At 39.8% G+C, this 21,715-nt stretch overlaps 1 protein-coding gene across 1 annotated transcript in view; it reads left to right on the forward strand.

Annotated features, from left to right (window-relative positions):
- Positions 1-17,428, forward strand: part of gemin2 (gem (nuclear organelle) associated protein 2) — a 24,339-nt gene extending 6,911 nt beyond the window's left edge. The window contains exons 6-11 of the mRNA XM_078562741.1: positions 3,147-3,266; positions 6,881-6,925; positions 11,216-11,284; positions 13,666-13,776; positions 15,983-16,041; positions 17,149-17,428. Of these exons, the coding sequence (XP_078418867.1) occupies positions 3,147-3,266; positions 6,881-6,925; positions 11,216-11,284; positions 13,666-13,776; positions 15,983-16,041; positions 17,149-17,185 (441 nt within the window). The 3' untranslated portion in view covers positions 17,186-17,428. The remainder of the gene's footprint in view (positions 1-3,146; positions 3,267-6,880; positions 6,926-11,215; positions 11,285-13,665; positions 13,777-15,982; positions 16,042-17,148) is intronic.
- Positions 17,429-21,715: the final 4,287 nt, after the last annotated feature.

Raw genomic sequence — 21,715 nt, forward strand, 5'->3', positions numbered from 1 at the left:
GTGTGAGAGCAGGTATGGACTTCATGCTCTCTATCTGAGTTTTCACTGTAGCAGTGAGACATTGAGTGTCCATCTGTGCTACAATAGAAGTTGAGATAGCAGCCGCCAGATGCCCCATCATTGTGGGGTCTGCTAGTACAGTCATAGAGTTGGCCATCACTTTGGAGGAATGGATGCACTCCAAGCCTTGCATGTTCCCTCTGCCGGACTGCTCCATGTTCTTTGACAGTGACAACAGACTATCTGGCAGGCTTGCCAATATACTAACGTCTCTGTGTAAATCGCTGTCAGGGCTTTGCAGCATACTGCACGATTGAAATCCTTACCTGAGTCTCCTGCAGCAGAACTCATGTGACCATGCTCTCTTGTGAGCTGATCTAGCTATGTGTCTGGAGACTTACCACGACTCTATATTAGCCTCTAAGCTACATGCACCACAGATGGTAGGGATTGTGAGATCAAGTGATGATGCTTCCTAATTACTAGTGTAGGCTCTCTAATTTCCTCCTGGCTTCGTAGAGGTTGTGCAGATCTTGGGTATCTGAAAGCATAAAAGCAGGGTTGTGGAAATCAAGAGGTCTATGATCACATAATTGGCAACTTTCAATTTAAAGGAAGAATGAGAATAGAGAGTTGAGAAGGGGCATAAGACTTAAACTCACTGACCCTCAATGTTCTCAGCAGCATTGGATGTTGAACGCTCTGTATTGCTGACCCCATCATCCTGAACACCATCTTCTCAGTGACTGAACAGAGTATTGGAGGCACTCCCCAAACCCCTGCCCGCGCTGTTCCCCTTTTGCTGCCTTCTGCAAAAGAGAGGGCAGCATGTCTGATTGTGTGACACTCTGCCTGGGTGATGTACCTGCCAAAGCTGAATAACTGGAGCTCTTTGGAGGTAATGAGATTTGGGTATGAGGCTGGCATCTTTGGAAAGTGTATGGGTAAGGTGCTGTATGTGAATCTTAGTTGTAAATTCTGAGTGAAACTAAGTACAGGTGGGTGGGTGATGTGGCATTGGGCAGCTTGACAAGCTGGTAGTTTGGTATAAGAGGTGATGTGATGATGCGTTCACTGACCTTGACCACCTTAAGAGGTCTTTAAACTTCTTTCTGTAGTATTATCAGGTCCTCCTGACCAGACTCTTTGAACATTGACCCTTCCTGTCCACCTGCTCCCACACCCTTCTGCTGACATGTCTTTAGGGTCTACTAGCCTCTCAGCGATAAAATGGTCTCTCTCTCCTCCTATGCACCTCTGTGACTAAGGCATCCAGGGTTGTATCTATGAATGTGAAAGCCTTCTTCCGAGGCTGGTGCTCCATTTTCCTTCACTTTGAATGCATCTGTTTCAGTTTTTTTCAGACTTGTGTTGCAGTGCAGTTTCTTTTTAAGAGGGACAGACTGCCTTGAAGAGCAGGAGGCTAGTGGGAATACATGCTACTCTTGCATGCTCTTAGACCCCTATTGCACATGCAGACAGCCAGTAGTGCAGGTTGCACTAGGCTACACAGCACAATCATTCTTTATTCTTTCATAGGATGTGGGTGTTGATGGCAAGGCCAGCATTTGCGCCCCCATCCCCCATCGCCTTGAACTCACCTTGCTAGGTCAAGAGCAGTTAAGAGTCAACCACGTTGTTGTGGGTCTGGAGTTACATCTAGGCCAGACCAGGTAAAGATGGCAGATTTCCTTCACTAAAGGACTCTAGTGAACCAGATGAATTTCTACAACAACAGATGATAGTTTCACCAGCTCTATATTCCAGAATTCAAATTCCACCAGCTGCCGTGGTAGGATTTGAAATCATGTCCTCAGCATTAGCCTGGGTCCCTGGATTACTAGTCCAGCGACATTACCACTATGCCACCGACTCCCCTCATTATAATGAGGAAGCAACATGAAAGTTTGCCTGCTGCTTACAGATCTGGAATCATGAGCACTGCCCCAAGTTAATGGCACTGACAAATTTTAACCGTTTTATTCTTAAAATTAAACACATGTAAATCACCATAGATATATTTTAAACCTTCCTTTAAACAGGCTGTTCAAATGGGTAGTTTTAGGAATCAGTTGGTTAGTGTAAAGCATACTTGAACCCTATGTAGGTTCCAAATTCAGCCTCTGAGCGTGTACTGAATTAGCTGATTTATGGTGGGACTGGAGGAGGAGGGTTATTACAGATCCTGATTGCTATCCAAAGGACTCCTGGTGAGAGAGTATAGGTTGAGGACAGTATTGGATTTCACTCTGATGCCCTCCACCATTGAATAACCTGCCTACTTCCTAGACTCTTGGTCTAGGATTGTGCGTAAAGAATAGTAATTTGGGCGAAGTATTAGAGGGTGACTAGCACCCATGCAGCTCTACCCTAGCAAGGAGTCAACATCTTCAGGAAGGCAAGGGAAGAATGTTGTTAATTTTACAACTGCTTTAACTGAGTGTGTGCTTGAAATACTTTCCATAATGTAAGGAGTTGAAGCAGGTCCAGGACTTAGTGGTTAATTAGATACACAGCCCAGAGCTTTAAACAAGTGAGGCTTATTCACCCACATCAGTTATGTCTTTAAGTGCAGCGATCATCAAGATGCTAACAGGGATTACTTTCCAGCCTACTCACTTTCAGTTCCTCTCCATTACTGAACTAATTCCCTGCCTTATTTCCTTAAAGGCTGGGAGCCATTCCTGATTAAGAGCAATGTTTTTTTTTTAAAAGCTGTAGTACCTTGCCTTGTCATTCTGATATTTTATAGATAATATACATTTTATAATTGTAATGCTACTGTAGATACTAAACTTTCAAAAGCCTATGGCTCACATTCCATGTCTTTCTTACTTTGTTACAATGACCAATAGGTAAATGCAGATCTTTTCCTGCAGACAATATAATCTTGATTTGTTATTTTGTGTAAAGTATAGGTTGGTTAAAGCTATCACAATGCACATAGCACCTATTGGTTATAAAGAAAAAACATTATTCAGCAATATCTTGCTGCCATCTAGTGACAGCTGAATGGCCTAATTCATTTAGCATGCTCGATGTGCTGTTTAAGATTGAAGTATCCTTTTTTATATAAATAGATAGTGTTCTCTTCAAGATGATAAATCATTTTTCTGAATTAATTGAAATTCCGGTTAACTTCACAGCCAACACCTGATGACGAAGAAGGATGGAAAAAATTCTGTCTTGGAGAAAAATTGTACTTGGATTCATCTGTATCACCAATCACTGATGAACCTGATAACCCAGGCATTGACTATGTGCAGGTGATTATTTTCATCATACACTTAGCACAACCAGAAATCAGCTGCCTCCATGCAGTGGTGATTGGTATCAAGTAAACCTTTGTTTGTGTTCTGCTAAATAAATGAGATCTCTTTTAAACTTGGAACTGATAACAGTCTTGAGGCTTAGCAATTTTTTTGCATTACTTTCAGTTTCATTCAAATTCAGTATCTCATCTTCCTGTTACACAGATGTTATGTGGCCACATCAAACTTACAGGGTGGGAGGGGTGTATCAAAGTTAAAAGCTCCTATTTCAAGCTTGCATTTGCACTGTGTTGCACACGAAGGTATATTACCCACAACAGTAAAAATTTATGTTTTGTAGTCAAGTTTTCTGGACATTGTTACTTATTTATCCACAAGCACATGGGAACAAAGTTAGAATTCAACAGTACAGAAAGTTAGAAACTACTTCAAACCCACTTTTCGGAAATCTTTCTTTAGTTTCAATCTTAACCTGACTTTATGATGGTTCAAATGTTTAATCATCACCAAACTAGTTAAAAGAATGGGGCAAATCATAATTATCATTGGAAGAAGTTGTACTGATTGAAGATGCCTCAATAAAGTACCCATTTGATAGACTGAAGAATGCTAGTTCAGTTATATCTATTAGCAATCTTGACACATCTTGTGCAATTTGTTAAGTATAGGAATATATTCCTATACAGATTCATATGTATTTTGTCATCAGGGACAAAGTATTGACCTAAAGATCAACAAAACAAAACCCTTCATGACACCAATCACTACCCTTAGAAATAATTAAAGAGGAGGGCTTTGAGAAATGTGATCACTTGCTATAAAATTGCAAGTCTTTACCTCTACTGTATGCTGCCATAATAGCCAGTGGCATTGAGTATGAAAAAACAACTATCTAGTTCAGTTGGATCCAGGTGGGCCTTAGGAAAGCAAAAAAGTAGACTGGACTTTTGGAAGGCATGCTACTACTGAAGCTTTGGTGCATTAATAAACATCTGGCATCAGTAACAGTTGAGCCTTACAGCAAATACAAATTACTAGTGCCAGCTGCTGATGTATTTGTTTTATGGCTGCAAGAGAAGGATGCATATCAAAAGTAGAAGAGTGACATTTGGATGCTCTTCATATGTGTTGCACGACGAGCATATCTTGCCAATGTAGTAACAGGTCGGTTGTGAAATGACCCTCATCCAGATTTGGCAATCACAAGCCGCAGTGCTTATTCATCAGTACAAGTGCAGACGCTTTCACGTTTAGCGTGTGGGTCTGGAACATTTGTTATGACAGATGCTTAGCATGAGTACCAAACGGAGCCAGGATAATGTGACCATCAAAGGAAATAACAGAAAGCTGTGCGTGCCACAGTAAAAAGCAGCAATTTAAGCTGCAAAATAGCTTGCACTTTTGGCAAAAGATTGTTAAACCTGAAAGTAAATTGTAACTTTGAGTACATACAGTAGAGAGAAATTTGTTTAAAAAACTCAGTTTTTCTACTCTCTTTCCTCAAGGGTGGGGTGAGGGGTGTAGTTTTCCCAGACAAGGGGAGATAGGTTAGGGTACGTTTGGGGAATTAAATCCCCTAAACATTGCATCAGATTGGGATCTCTGCATCATCCCATCCACTCCACCCACTTCCAGGTTTCACCCGGGTGGATTTGAAGATTGGAGGGTAGCTAATGTAACCCCACTATTTAAAAAGGGAGGTAGAGAGAAAACAGGGAATTATAGACCAGTCAGCCTGACGTCGGTAGTGGGGAAAATTCTAGAGTCCATTATAAAAGATTTAATAGCTGAGCACTTGGAAAACAGTGGCAGAATCGGACAGAGTCAGCATGGATTTACAAAAGGGAAATCAAGCTTGACAAATCTACTGGAATTTTTCGAGGATGTAACTAGTAGAGTTGATGAGGGGGAGCCAGTGGATGTGGTTTATTTGGACTTTCAGAAGGCTTTCGACAAAGTCCCATATAAGAGATTATCGTGTAAAATTAAAGCGCATGGGATTGGGGGTAGTGTATTGAGATGGATAGAAACTGGTTGACAGACAGGAAACAAAGAGTGGGAATAAACGGGTCTTTTTTTGAATGGCTGACGGTGACTAGTGAGGTACTGCAGGGATCGGTGCTGGGACCCCAGCTATTCATAATATATATTAATGATTTAGATGAGGGAACTAAATGTAATATCTCCAAATTTGCAAATGACACAAAGCTGGGTGGGAGGGTGAGCTGTGAGGAGGATGCAGAGATGCTGCAGTGTAATTTGGACAAGCTGAGTGAATGGGCAAATGCATGGCAGATGCAGTATAATGTGGATAAAGAACAAGCTGCCTTCCCCTCAGCTACATGGTGCTTCACAGGGCAGAAGGGATGGGTACACAAGTCCAAGGAGGAAAAACCCCAAACACAAGGTCTACAGGCAGAGAATCCATTCTCTCGACATGTGTGAGCACCAGGAGGCTCAGGCTTTCACAGTAGATGGCCGCTGACATCGTCAGCCACCTGGAACAAGATCTCCTCCTTTCCAGTGAAGCAGGTTGGCACACATTGCTAGTGGCCAGTAAGGTGCCTGTCACTGGTGGGCCAATGCCCCACCCACCCTGCCATAGGTCTCTGCTTGCCCCTGAAGTGTGGTCTCTTATGCAAGGAGAGAAAGCAGAGAGTTATGTGTTAGAAATGACTTGTGTGGCTAGGAGGATGGACATTTGGGGAGGGTGACTGTGAGGCATGGGTGTGAGAAGGAAATAGGATCAAGGTGAGTGCTGGACATTCAGAAGGGTGTGAGGTGCCTGGAGAGAGGGAAATGTGTGGAGCTGCAAGGTGTGTTGGTCCTGAGAAATGCTAAGTAGGTGTATGCTCGGAAAGTCAAGTGGAACACCATTCCTATGTTATGCCCTCCTAGTGTCCTGGAACTTCTTGGTGTACTGTCTCCAGGTTGGAGGGACCACACTTCTGTTGCTGACTTCCTCGGCCTCTGCCATGCACCGCTGCTTAGCTGGAGAGGCTGTCCACTTCCACACACCTCGCTGCAGTCCCTCAGATCTCGCAGCAGAAACTCCAAGTAAAAGTCTTCTCTCCATTCCTGTGTTGCTGCAGCTTCAAAAATCCATAAGCTGTTCAGCCCTTCTGACACATGCCAGTGTACCTTGTAGAAATCCTTCCTTTGATAGATTCAGTTTGTCAGCCCACCTATTATTGTTTAGCATCACCCGCTCTGGGTTTCCTGACTAATGTCAAAGCTCAGTTAACGAGCCACAGCAAAGCCCATTGCAAATCACAATGGATTCCAGACCCACTAGAGATCCCACCGTTTTGGCAGGAACCATCATTTGAAAATTCTGGTTCTCATGCATCATCTTCAGTTCTTCTGCAGGCAACTTAATTGGGGACCTGTGAAATCCTTATTTATTGTAGTGTTTAGTAGTTGTGTAAGAAACATGCACTGTAACATGTAACTGATGTTTGTATCTTTGTGCTTTTTGCTTTGGACACAAACACTTTTGGAATTTTCCATTAGTATTATTTAGATTTTTGCTTTCCTTTGAGAATTAGATCAAAATCAAATTAATGTGGTGAGTTTGAGTTACTGTAAGTGGTTGGTCTGTTTTACAGGTGGGATTTCCTCCCTTGTTGAGTATTGTCAGCAGAATGAGTCAGGTATGTGCAGATTTCATTTTTTCTTCGTTTTTTAGCAGTAAGCAAATGCTGATTTTAGAAGAACTTTAAGCATAAAGACACAAGTTCTGATCTACAGCCTCAAGATCAATCATAAAATGTTAGATCTCTCTGAGCTGCAAGTACATTCTAATCTCAGTTTATAAACCAAGCAATAAATAAACTCTGACTTTTGACCTTTGAACTTATGCTTACTTAAAATAATTAGCCCTGTGGCCTTTAAGGAATACTGTTGCAGTTTAGCAGAATATTGCATTCTTCTTTGATATAAAACCTCATTCTTTCTAAAACAGTACATCTTGTGAGCAATACCGTAGGGGATAGACCAGTACTATGTTTTAAAAAGGTGCATCAGGACACACAGGTTGCACAACAGATGTCCTACTTTATTATAGGTGCTCAATAATTTTAAAATACAGAATGCTTCGCAGCTGGAATCTAGCCTCACTTTCAAATCTGTCAAACAATAATTAAACTCAAATTTGCCCTGAACATTACTGACCAAAAAGGACATAACTGCACCTTACCAAAATAATATTTGCTGCATTATATCATTTGATAAGCGTGGGACTGTAGTACAATAAATCATCCAGCGGCAGACCTGCTGTATTCAGAATGGCCAACTTTTGCAAGTGGCCATGAGATCACAACTGGACACAGTGAGGAGTGGGATGGAGATGGAAATTTCAGGGGTGAGGGAGAAATGGAGAATAGGGGTGGGATCATCTGGTTGTTGTAGGTTTGCTTGGAGGGCAGTGGGGAAGCACTTCTTCCTCCTGGCCCACAAGCAGTGTTGGAAAAACACTTAACCTTTTGCATCTAGCAGAAGCCTGGGAAACCCTTTCTGGAAGTGTTACATACAAGTAGCTGAAAAGCTGAGTCGTGGTGTCTCATTTAATTATCATAATTCCTAACCCTGAACCTGCTCTGGTTAAACCAGGAATAGGTACTTTTGCAGCTAGTTCATTTTCAATAATGTAATTATTCTCCTGCCTGTCCTGAGGTTTGAGTTAAAACTCCACCCACCAAAGGAATAGATATATACCCTCAATAGACACAGAAGGCTGAGGTTAAACAGAGACACTTAGAGGCTCAAAATTATATAAATCTCTGAAAATACAAATGTAGGCAGAGAGTGGGACTTAGGTTTTTAAATAAATGTAAGGAGTACAAGAGTGAAGAGGTAATGCGGTTATTAAACCACAATTTTTTGCCACCTTGCATATGCTATTTGAAAAGGACATTAAAGCCATCAGGATGATGCCAGAGAATGGAAACTATAATTATTACAAGGAGAGACTTAAGATAATGGGTGTATTTCAGCTGGAGAAGAGAAGACTAAGAGGATATTTAATTGCAGTTTTTAAATTATCAAGCATATTGATTGGGTGGTTAATGCAGAACTATTTATTTATTACCTGGTTAGGGAGAAGCAACAAACAGTTAGCAATTTTATAAACTGAGTGACAGGTTAGGAGAGTTTCTTTAAGCAGAGACTTTGTCCAGGACAAAGCAGCCCACTTGATTGGCACCACACCCACAAACATTCACTCCCTCCACCACCGTTGCATAGTAGCAGCAGTGTGTATCATCTACAAGATGCACTGCAGGAACTCACCGAGGCTCCTTCGAAATCCACAGCCACTATCTAGAAGGACAAGGGCAGCAGATGCATGGGAACATCACCACCTGGAAGTTCCCTCCAAGTCACTCATCACCCTGACTTGAGAATATATCGCTGTTCCTTCATTGCTGCTGGGTCAAAATCCTGGAACTCCCTCCTTAAGAGCACTGTGGCCGTACCTACACCACATGGACTGCAGCGATTCAAGAAGGCAGCTCACCAGCACCTTCTCAAGGGCAACTAGGGATGGGCAATATATGCTGGCCCAGCCAGTGATGCCCACGTCCCGTGAATGAATAAAAAATAAGAGGTTCTGTTGGAGAAGTCTTTGGCGAGTTCGAGAGCATCACAGGACAGGTCAATAAGGTGGTTGAGGCAGCATATGGAATATTTTAAAAGTAAAAAACTGCGGATGCTGGAAATCCGAAAAGTGATTGGTAGAAGGATTAGAGAAGAGATAAGGAAAATATTTTTCACCCAGAGGGTGATAGGGATCTGGAACTCGCTGCTTAAAAGGTAGTAGAGACAGAAACACTCAACTCATTTAAAAGGTGTCTGGCTAGGCACCTGAAGTCCCATAACCTCCAGGGCTACAAACCAAGTGCTGGAAAATAGGGTTAGGCTTTGGGGGTCATTTATTGAACTGCGCAGACATGATGGGCAGAGTGATCTCTTTCTGTGCCGTATATTTTTCAACGTTTTTCTAAATTTTCTGAATATCTGAAAAGGAGGAATGTGCAGGGATGCGGGCAGAAAGTGGGCTAGTGGAGTGTGTGAATTGCTCCTTGGGAGAGCCAGTACGGACACGTTGGGCTGAATGGCCGCTTTCTGTGCTGTAAAGATTGTATGATTCCATCGTGTAGATGGTACACACTGGAGCCATGTTGCACTCATGGAGAATAGGGTACTGATCAAACCGACTGTTTTGTCCTGGATGGTGTCAAACTTCTTGTGTAGTTGGAGCTGTACTCACCCAAGCAAGTGGTGGGTGTTACATCACACTCCTGACTTGTGCCTGCTTGATGGTGGAAAGGTTTTGGGGAGTCAGGAGATGAATCATCTGTTGCAGAATACCCCCCTCAAAACTGCCCTCATAGTCACAATGTTTATGTGGCTGGTCTAGTTAAGTTTCTGGTCAGTGGTCAACCCCTAGATGTTGATAATGGAGATTCAATGATTGTAATACCGTTGAATGGTATGGGGAGGTGGTTCAACTTTCCCTTCTCGGAAATAGTCCTTATCTGGCCCTTGTATGCTGTGAATGTTACTTGCCACTCATCAGTCCAAGCCTGAATGTTATTCAGGTTTTTCTTCATTTGGGCATGGACTGCTTCAATATCTGAGTAATTGCAAATGGAACTGAACTTAATTTGTTTGTGGGATGTTGGGATTCAATAATCTCATTCTAATTTATTCTATTTTACATTAATTTTAACAAATATGTATTTTATTTCCAACAATATATCAACACAATAATGCAATCTTCATTACATTGTATGATCCTCTCCTGATCAAACGTGCAATTTGCAAATACATACAATTATGAAACTCAAATACCTGAATACTTGAAAATACCTCTAGTATTCCTGCAATACTCCCATAAAAATGCAGTTTTACTTCAGGGTGAAGAAGTGGCCCTGAATTACATACAATAAAAGTGTATCTTCAAACTTGGCACAGGTACCAGTGGAGCAGTTTTTCATTTAATAAATTATATTACAGTTTCCAAAAGGACTTTTCTACCCACTGAGTTTTAATCCATTACCCCTTTATACTGAAAGTAGTTAGTAGCTGAGGTATAGATCCATAGGTGGGTGTATTGGCTCCCCTACTCATATTGTTACAGAAGTGTCTATTTTTTATACATTATTAAGCTGTTTTATTAAATTGAACCTCAACAGGTGAGTTGCAACTCTGTCCACACATGCATGCGGGCACACACGCCCAGCCTTCAAATAGTCTTGAGGGTTTCTGGCTGTGTTTTTCCATTTCCTAAACTGGGATTATTGAAGCACCCACATGTTACCTCAGCATAGACCAGTTAATAAAGCTGGCTTAGTGCTGCTTCAGAATTGGCTTTTGATTCATAGGGGTAAACAGTCTGTGCGACTGTGGAGATGCAATAACCAAGCAACTAAACAATGTTTTATATTTTGGGCAAAAATGTAAATGGGTGCACCATTAATATCAACATTTTTAATTTGTATAACGTTCCCCAGTGATATTTCAGGACAAGTTAATTAAAGTGTGTAAATATTGTAAGAGATTTGAGGGTCTTTCTCATGAATAGAAGAATCCTTTATCTTTACCAGTCAATGTTCATTTCATGGTGCTGGTTTCGTATTGAATGTGTTCATGATGAGCATGTTTATATACGAACTGAAAATCAAAACCAGTATCCAAATACATTTAATCAGTGGTGTTTCCATTATTCAGAAGAGGGATAGTCATCATCATGTGACTTCTTAATGGGTAATTATGCTTAATCAGTTGCCAATTTTAACATATTAATCAGTAGTTGAAAAATTTCAATTTTGTTAAATCTCGTACAAGATATCCATATAGGGTACACAATTGCTCCTTGTATCAGATTCAGCTTCAGTCACTTTTGAAAGACTGGTCGTGATTTGTTTTTTGTTCTTTTCCAGCCCACAGTATTTAATGCCCTGGAATATCTAATTAACTGGTTTGGAGATAAAAAATTATATCCAGAATTAGTAAGTGATTTCTTGCCTCTGGTAAATGTGGCTTTTTTTTAAACGGGTTGCAAATATTTGTTTGGTATACTGTAAGTTGTTGTAAACGAATGAGTATAAATCATTGGAGGTATATAATTTACTTATGCACTGAAACATTTTTTCCATCCTCTACTGCTTTGCCTACCAATGCTATGCAGCTTCTTTAAGGACAACCGGCTACCACCCATCTATTAACATGGATGTACCTGATCAAAAGCTTAATTCTATACTATAATTTTAACATTAAAAAAAGTTTAAGGATAAGAAAAGACTTTTTGGTACACCCAAATTAGCTTTGTATCCAACTGCATTTTAACTTCCTTATCGTCTTTGATTCTGACATACATTCAATCACAGAATCACATAGTGCAGAAGAGGCCCATCGAGTCTGCACTGACACGTGAGAAACACCTGACCTACCTACCTAATCCCATTTACGCTGCCTGGAAGGGTGGTGGAGGCGGGTTGCCTCACATCCTTTAAAAAGTACCTGGATGAGCACTTGGCCCATAGCCTTGAATGTTATGACGTGCCAAGTGCTCATCCAGGTACTTTTTAAAGGATGTGAGGCAACCCGCCTCCACCACCCTTCCAGGCAGCGCATTCCAGACCATCACCACCCCCTGGGTAAAAAAAAGTTTTTCTTCACATCACCCCTAAACCTCCTGTCCCTCACCTTGAACTTGTGTCCCCTCGTGACTGACCCTTCAACTAAGGGGAACAGCTGCTCCCTATACACCCTGTCCATGCCCCTCATAATCTTGTACACCTCGATCAGGTCGCCCCTCAGTCTTCTCTGCTCCAACGAAAACAACCCAAGTCTATCCAACCTCTCTTCATAATTTAAATGTTTCATCCCAGACAACATCCTGGTGAAGCTCCTCTGCACCCTCTCCAGTGCAATCACATCCTTCCTATAATGTGGCAACCAGAACTGCACTCAGTACTCCAGCTGTGGCCTCACCGAGGTTCTATACAACTCCAACATGACCTCCCTACTTTTGTAATCTATGCCTCGATTGATAAAGGCAAGTGTCCCATATGCCTTTTTCACCACCCCACTAACATGCCCCTCCGCCTTCAGAGATCTATGGACACACACACACCAAGGTCCCTTTGTTCCTCAGAACTCCCTAGTGTCATGCTGTTCATTGAATACTTCCTTGTCAAATTACTCCTTCCAAAGTGTATTGCCTCATACTTTTCAGGGTTAAATTCCATCTGCCACTTATCTGCCCATTTGACCATCCCATCTATATCTTCCTGTAGCCCAAGACACTCAACCTCACTGTTAACCACCCGGGCCAATCTTTGTGTCATCCGCAAACTTACTAATCCTACCCCCCATATAGTCATCTATGTCGTTTATATAAATGATGAATAATAATTGTAATCCACAATTACATTGTAGATAGATTATTCCAAACATTTACATCTTTTGAGTAAAGACATTTTTTCTTATTTTTATTTACTGTGCACTAATTTAAATGTATTCTGACCTAGTTTACCTTGAACTAATGATCTTAATTCACCTTAACAAGATTTACCAGGATGATAACATAATTGACATGAGCTACAAGGAAAATCTAAAACAATAAGGACTGTATTTTCTCAACCTAAGATTAAGTAGGATTTTTTAGAGGTTTTTAAAATGATAAAAGGAGTAAACAAGGTATTTTCACAGTTGATAAATTGAGGTCAGCTGGCCGTGATCTCGAGCTAAGAACTTACCGCATAAAATTGTAGACTCTTGCAAAGTCATTGGAGTGTGGTATGCTTTGCCACAAGTGGTGATTGATGCTAAATTGATTACAGTAATTAAAAAGGGATAGGATCATTAGTTAAAGAAGATTACTATATTGGGGAGAAAGCAGAAACATTGAATGAGTTTGGGGAGAAAGCAAAATCTTGTGCCCATTTTTCCCCCATTGCATCTGGATCAGATTGTAGTTTTTTTCTCTCATGTAAGGTTCTAACACTAGCAAAACTCTGTGGACAATACCCCTGGCACCAATGTGTAGATCATTAATATGGATTGTGAAGAGCATGGTTAGATCCCTCTATAACTACCACCTAGTTGGATTCTGGAGCTTAAGAGCCTTTAATCTTTCTCAATGTGTTGCTCTTCTCTGAACCAACTACAGCATATCTATGTCCCATTTAACACCAAAGTTGTACACCACAGTCTAAGGATAGTCTGACTAGTCCATTATGAAGCCTCAGCACAATCTCTATAGACTTCATTGTTCTAGTGATTTATTGCAGCATTTTATTTTATACATTTGATATTGCATTGCACTTGAGAATTATAAAAATGTATGTGGGTTGATGTGTCAGTGCTGTGTTTCAATTTTTCTTAGGGCAGATGGCTTTATGCATTGTTAGCCTGTATAGAAAAGCCACTACTACCTGAGGCTCATTCTCTTATTCGACAGCTGGCTAGAAGATGTTCTGCAGTTCGTGCTAAGCTAGTAAGTATTTGTTTTTTTTAAGAAATACAGTAAATGCTTGAAATTTTAAAGTGGTTTTGTTCGATAATGGAACTTCATCGTTGCACCATTTCATTGTTGAAATGCATATATTCATGTGGCACAGTATCCTATTTGTGCACAAGCAAATATTGTTTCTCCATCTTGCAAGGCCAAAAGTGCATTTACTGCAGTTAATTACTGAGTATTATTGCAGGTGTGAGTTGACAATGTATTACTCCAGGGCGCAGTAGATAAAAGCTTCAGTGCATTACGTCACTGTGCTGTCTGTTATAGTAGAGATCAGAAAAAACTGGACATTGCCATCAGGAGACTAAGCAGCAAACTTATTGCCACACAGGGGATGTGGTGGCAGTGCAGTAGATGAGATCGATGCAACCGATTCAGCAAAAGGTAAAAGAGCTAGAATATATCTATTTCAGAGGTTCTGTCAATCAATAATGATAAATAGGAAATCAGAACTTCTGAACCTTTTTTTTATCCAAGCTCACATCTCTTTTTTTTATTCTTAGTTTTCTCGCTTCCCTGAAGTTATTGGTTCCTTTCTGCAGTATATTTTCAGTAGTCGCCCTCCCAAGTGGCTATTCCTTCCTTCTGTATGAGTCCAGGCAGTGTGCATCAGTGGTTTTTATGACTGCTGGGGCATTACAACTGAAGCTGAGCTAGTCTTCAACAGTGTCTGCTGTCATATTAGCAACAGGCAATCAGGATTATTTGGATTATTTCTTGCTCCAAACCATGAGTACTGAGTCCTATTTATAGTGCCTTACTGCCATTCTGACCAAGAACACAGGACAGACTACAGATGAGGGATTGAACCTGCTACTTTCCTGGCCTGTATGAATCAGCTGCTGCTGCCATAACCAGCTGAACCATTTGCACTACTTTGTTCATTTCTCAAAATTCTTTTCATTACTACTTTAGAAAGATAAAGGATGCTGCAATGATTGTTTCTTCTTGAAAGTAGTACGGACACTTTGTGGGAAGAATTGATGAACACGTTACAGTGGGTTTTTAAAAAATGAAGTTACTAATTCATTTTAATACTTTTACTCACATTAAATGGGGGATTTATACTGCCACCATTTGCTAGTGCCAACAACAAGCAGATCATTAGAACATAGGAATAGGAGCAGGCCATTCAGCCTCTTAAGGGGTTCTAGCATACAGTTAGATTGATTGATCTGTAACTTAATTCCACCTACTTGCTTTGGTTCCCTAACCCTTAATACTCTTGCCTACCTTTTACTATAAGAGTGAAATCCTGGGAGTGTGGATACAATAGTACAAGGATACAGTAGTGTTCATTCTCTGCTGATGCTTCATCCTGAGCTGTTTTCTTGGTAGGTTTTTTTTGACAAGTGATGTTTTTCCATTGCCTTCCACTCTCAGGGGTAGGGTGAGGAGTCAGGACCCAGGTCTTCCTTAGCCAGAACTGGAATTGAACCTGTGCTGTTGGTATTATTCTGAACCATATGCTAACCATCAAGTCAGCTGAGCTAACAGACCCCACTATACGATAGTTTACATATTGAAAGTAAAGAATATTGGTGAACCTCTGCTTAGTCACCAGTGTTGGTACACAGAGATGGTAAACTGTTTTGTCAATTTTATATATTGTAAACATACAGGTACTGCTTCTCCAGAAACTTTATGGTTTCATAAAGTCAAATGGCCTTTGTTCAATGGTTTATATTATCTTTGCTATAAAGTGATGAGATATTGGTTATTTGATGAATTCTTGGTGGCTTGTCACAAACATGACAAAAAGGCTATTGTCTCTAGCTAAAAGGAGAAAGATGGAGTTGTATGTGTAGAATGGTGGATGGATGATGCTTGACAACTACCAAAATAATAGAACAGGTGACCCTGTGCTGGACAGTTGCACTTTTGTGGAATGAGAAGAATGGCAGGAAAGAGCTGGATAAGTTTACTCTGCCATTTTTTTAAGCCACTGCCTCTTGCCCATCTGGTCTGCCATCTGTACAGCCAAGAAAGGTGATTGCTTGAGCTATTATCATCTCCATAGAAAGTTCAAATGACCAGGCCACACAAATGTATTTAATTTTGTATATTTTAAATATCCCAGCGTGTCCTTTCTCACCAAAGTCCACCTCACCACCAACCGCCCCCCCGCCTCCTAAATACCTAACAAAATACTATGATTTTCACTTTTTTCTTTCTCTAGGAAAACCCAGAAGAAATAGAATTGTCAGCAGTGAATTTACTGATTTGTTTAGTTGCCAGGTATTTAACAACTTTCTTTAGACTTCACCTCTGCATGCTTGTGAATTTATCAAGTTGGAGAGTCTTACCCCATAACTGAGGGGTATCTCCTATCCATATTAAGATGTACTAGCAGCAGTATTTAACTTTGTCAGTAATTATATTATTTTCTATTCATTTTTTTTAATGTTGCAATAATTCCATTCATGTTTCAGTGTTAAAATATAAAGTAGAAATGAAGTTAATCATGTTCAAGAAAGGAGGGAACTGCAAACAAAATAGCCTGGCATTATTAATAGGGAAAATGCCTGAATCCCCTATTAAGGACATGGAAAATTACAATGTGCTAGGCAGAATCAATATGGCCTTATGAAAAGGAAATCATGTTTGACAAATCTATTAGAGCTGTTTGAGGGTATAACCAGAAGGGGAGATGAGGGAGAACCAGTGGATGTAGTACATTTGATTTTCCAGCAGGCATTCGATAAAGTACCACATAAGAGGCTGTTACTTAAGGTTGAGGATGATATATTAGCATGGACTTAGATTGGTAAATAGACAGTAAATAGAGCATAGAGATAAACGGGTAGTTTCTGGATGGCTAGGTGTAAATAGTGGAATTCCATAAGGATCAGTGCTTGGATATTATCACCTCATCAGAAATAGACTGTAATCAGCCACGGTTCAAGTATGCTGCTACGGCTCAGTGGGAAAGTAAGCTGTGAGGAGAATGTAAAGGAATCATGTATAGACTGGCTAAGAGATTGGACAAACAGGTAATAGATAATGTATAATTTGGGGAAATGTGAAATTATCATTGTGCTTTTGAACAATGATGGGTATAAGACAGAAACACATGCAAGAAGGCTTTTGAAACAGCACAGGTAGTCAGAACTTTCTTTTCCAAACTGAAAGCTGCAAATCAGTGAAGTCCGAAAAGGACTCGCAAGAATACAATGCAGCAGAAGTTAGAAATTAGCTTAGGCTAATTTATATAGAACAAATGGCCATCCTTATTTGCAGTGAACTGTGATATATTATAGAGAATTTCCTTTCAATTCAATAAGTAGTTTTTGCTAATGTCTCTCAATGTAAATGTTATATCTTTTTTTAATTGTTTTTCTTCAGGTATTTTGAACAGAGTGACCTCGCCGATAATGATTGACGTGATTACATTCTGGAATAAGAATTCTAGCTATAATTTTCAACATTGCTTATTATGTTAGCATCTTTACTTTTTTAATGTAGACCTTTCTATTTTGCTGGCACAAACTTAAATGTCTTAAATTTTTTTGAGGATATTAAACTATCTTGCAGGAGAATATGTAGATCTACAAGATAAAATGATCAAAGATTAAAAACTAATTGTGTCAAATAGCTTTGTTTTAAATAAATAATTTGACTAGTTTTGGAATTGTTTGTTCATAACTGTTGGTTTAAATTCAGTAATTAGTTGCTGAGACCAAGGAATTGATTAAGACTTGTAATGACCTTGGTCGAGACCAGTAACTTTTTTTTTTAAAAAGAAATCTGAAATCCCAGTTATCTACTGAAAGAATGAAGCCACAAGATCCCATGGTTTAAACAAAAAATTTTAACTATATGAGTCAAACAAAGCGAACACTAAATACTAAGCTAACCTCCCCATACGCTAAAACCCAGAATCAATGCAAGTTAAACATGAACGAACAAGCATATTGCAGTCAATTGTAAACTATAAATTTCACATTAAATGGCAGATACAACTAGGGCAGGTCTTATGCTTGGCAGTCCATCCAGCACAAAGTCTTTCACAACTTTGTCTTCCTCATAAAGAATTTCAGCTCCTCCTCTTCTTGGATTTAACCTGGTCATCAACCGACAGCAGCTCACAACCGACCCGAGTTCCACTGGCATGGTCTGCACCAAAAATGGCTACGTCTGCAGAACCTCCTCAACCCCGTCTGGATGGTGTAGATCCACTAATGTTATCTTCAAGTAACAGCAACAGCTGCAGCAACTATATCTTTGCTTATTCTCAGCTTTTGAATGTTTCAAACAGTTTGTCTCCCTAGAAGGTTTGCTTTCCAATCTTTCATTCTTAGTTTCCCTTTTCAGTTTCTCTTTAGATTTGGGTTTGACTCAAAAAATCCAAGCTTTGAAACCACGGATTCCTTGATGAGCTTTAAGTGTACTCAGTACAGTAAAAATCCTTGCACCATTTAATTTACTCAGGCTTTCAGAAGAATGGCTACAATTGTTTTCTCTAAATTAGTTACTGTCTTTTAAATTAGTTAAGTTAGTCCAGTCACAATTGGTCATCTTAAAACTATCCATGGATAAGGATAAAACTGATGTACTGGACCAGAGAAAACTCATAAGCAGTTTGAAAACAAAAGTCTTGAAGTCTGTGTTTGTATTTGGATATGAATTTTCATAACCTTTTGCAACACATTTTGACTGTATTGTGTCCCAATTTAGTCTATCTACAATGCATATGAAAATATAGTCCTGTAGGTGGATATGGGATTTAGCAGTATAAAATGGTATTCGGTACTATACCCATTCATGATACTAATTAGCATGATTAGCCTATCGAGTACTCTTTATATGTTACTGATGTGAAACATTCATTTAAGGAACTCTGAACTCTACAGTAAGATTAGAAATTCCCCAATTATGCTTCATTATTAGAGAATCTGCTTTTTCAATGAATGTAGTAACATACAAGTACACTGACTTACACTAACACTGAATTCTGTCCAAGCACCAGCCTATTGATATAACATCAGTCTAAAGAGTGTTTAAAAACTAAAATTAAGTGTCCTTATTTTTAAATCAGATCTTAAGTTTGTTTGGACCTGAGTTTACCTAAAATTGTGCATCCACTACAGGAAAGCAACAGCCATATAATAGCTTAATCAATAATTAACAAGTAATGTTTATCGAGTATCTGATTTTTCTTTTAAATTGGTGTCTGCCCAAATTGCCTCTATAATGATAAATAAGCTTTTTGAGTCCTGAACTGTTTCTGACTTCTACTTGGAGCAAAACTATTTCATGCCTCAGTTCAACAATTAACATTTTAATCTATTAATCCAATTGAGAAATGTATTGGATACAGCATTTTTTTTTTATTGCACCAGGGCATTTTGTGAGCACCTGTAAAACACTGTATCTGGTTCAAGCAGTTCAAAAACCAGTGGAGCATTTGTCTTCTCTTCCAAAAGAAACATGATTAATAAAGCATGTTTTAATTGATAATTGACCGAAAAATGAGGGAAAATGGAGAATTATTTTTATACAGTAAATTGTAATCTGGAATGCACTGCCTGAAAGAGCGGTGGAAACAGATTAACTGTCAATAGAATTAGCTATATAATGGAATAAGTAAAAGAAAATTGCCGGGTTATGAGGAATGAACAGAGGAGTGGGACTAATTGGATAGAACTATCAAAGAACTGGCACAGACATGATGGGCTTAATAGCCACCTCCTGTGCTGTATGGTTGTGACTTTTAGTTCTTTAATGGCAGCATCTGCAGATATTTAGCTTGAAAATCTATTAGATAGGATGCTAAATACAACATGCAAGCTATATAGCTGATTGAATGATTAATGTGGAGGGTAATGTATAGCTATATATGGCATTAATACAAATTACTAATCAAACTTCCATTTAAAAGTCAACACCACTGAATCAGTGTGCACATGCTGTGAGGATATTTATAATAGATTGGCAATTTAATATTTTAAAGGGAATGTAAGTAGATTTTTTTTTTGTGTTATCCTCCCATGAGAAGTAGACTGTTTCCTATTTGGTATTGATTTGTTTTCTGGATATACTAAAGTTAGTTGAGACATTGAACTATTTTGCCAATTGATACTTTAAAACCAAAATTAATTTATTAATTTTAAATGGGATACTGTTTGTTAAAATAGTAGGCCTGAATCTTCCAAGGAATGGCAATCACTGACAGATTGCTACTCCGCTCCTATTTTTTTGCACTATGATGGAGCTTCTCATTTCTGGCCCAGACTTCTGAACCAATCCTTTTCAGAAATGCGAAGCATACCTGGTCTCCAGACTCCCCCTTTATAGTGCAGGATCATTGGGGGAAGCCAAGCCATGGTCCCAAAGCCACTTTGAGAAGCTATAGAGTGGTGGGGAGGTAGTTGGGGATTCCAGTGGGGAGTTGAGGAGGGATCAGTAATATTGTTGTTTTACTTGAATGCTCCTATGTGTAATGCCATGGAAGATTGAATAACTGAACTAGTCAAAGAACACCTTATGGCTTTCTATCACTCCATAGAAAAGTTACGGTACAGAAAGAGGACTTCAGGCCATGGTGTCTGCACTGGCCAAAGAGAAAAAAAGAAACTAGCCGCTCATTTTAATCCCACTTTCCAGCACCTGGTTCATAGCCTTGCAGGTTACAGCACTTCAGATGCAGTTCCAGGTACCTATTAAATGAGTTGAGCGTTTCAGCCTCAACCACCAACTTAGGCAGTGAATTCCAGAAACCCACCATCCTCTGGGTGCAAAAGGTTTCCCTCATGTCCCCTCTGATCTTACCAATCATCTTAAATCTATGCCCTTAGTAATTGACCCCTCAGCTAGGGGAAACTAGTCTTTCCTGTTCACCCCTCAATTTTGTACACCCCAATTAAGTCACCCCTTAGCCTTCTCTGCTCTAAGGAAAACAACCCTAGCTTGTCCAATCTCTCCTCATAGCTGCACCCCTGGCAACATTCTTGTAAGTCTCCTCTGCACTGTCTCCAGAACGATTGTGTCCTTCTTGTAATGTGGTGACGAGAACTGTACACAAAATTCCAGCTGTGGCCTAATCAGCGTTTTATACAGTTCCATCGTTATACCCCTGCTTTTGTATTCAATACCTCTCCCAATAAAGGAAAGCATTCCATATGTTGTCTTGGTCACCTTGTCCATCTGTCCTGCCATCTTCTTGTTGATAGAATTCTTCATCAAGATGGAGAATGATGTAGTTGATTCTGAGACTTGCGTCCTGAATCTTAATAAAGGAAACTACGATAGTATGAGGCACGAGTTGTCTATGATGGATTGGGAAATGTTGCTTAAAGAGATGACGGTGGATAGGCAATGGCAAACATTTAAAGAGCACATGGGTGAACTGCAACAATTGTTTATTCCTGCCTGGCGCAAAAGTAAAACAGGAAAGGTGGCCAAACCATGGCTTACAAGGGAAATTAGAGATAGTATTAGATGCAAGGAAGAGGCATACAAATTGGCCAGAAAAAACAACAGACCTAAGGATTGGGAGCACTTTAGAATTCAGCAAAGGAGGACCCAGGGATTGATTAAGAAGGGGGAAATAGAGTATGAGAATAAGCTTGCAGGGAACATAAAAACTGACTGTAAAAGTTTCTATAGGTATGTGAAGAGAAAAAGATTGGTGAAGACAAATGTAGGTCCCTTACAGTCAGAAACAGGAGAATTTATAATGGAGAACAAAGAAATGGCTGACCAACTAAATACATACTTTGGTTCTGTCTTCAAAAAGGCAGACACAAATAACATACCAGAAATGTTGGGAAACACAGGGTTCAGTGAGAGGGAGGAACTGAAAGAAATCAGTATTAGCAGGGAAATGGTGTCGGGGAAATTGATGGGATTGAAGGCCAATAAATCCCCAGGGCCTGATTAATCTACATCCCAGGGTACTTGAAGAAGTGGC

This window comes from Cetorhinus maximus, chromosome 18, assembly GCF_964194155.1.
Source record: "Cetorhinus maximus chromosome 18, sCetMax3.hap1.1, whole genome shotgun sequence".
NCBI lineage: Eukaryota > Metazoa > Chordata > Chondrichthyes > Lamniformes > Cetorhinidae > Cetorhinus > Cetorhinus maximus.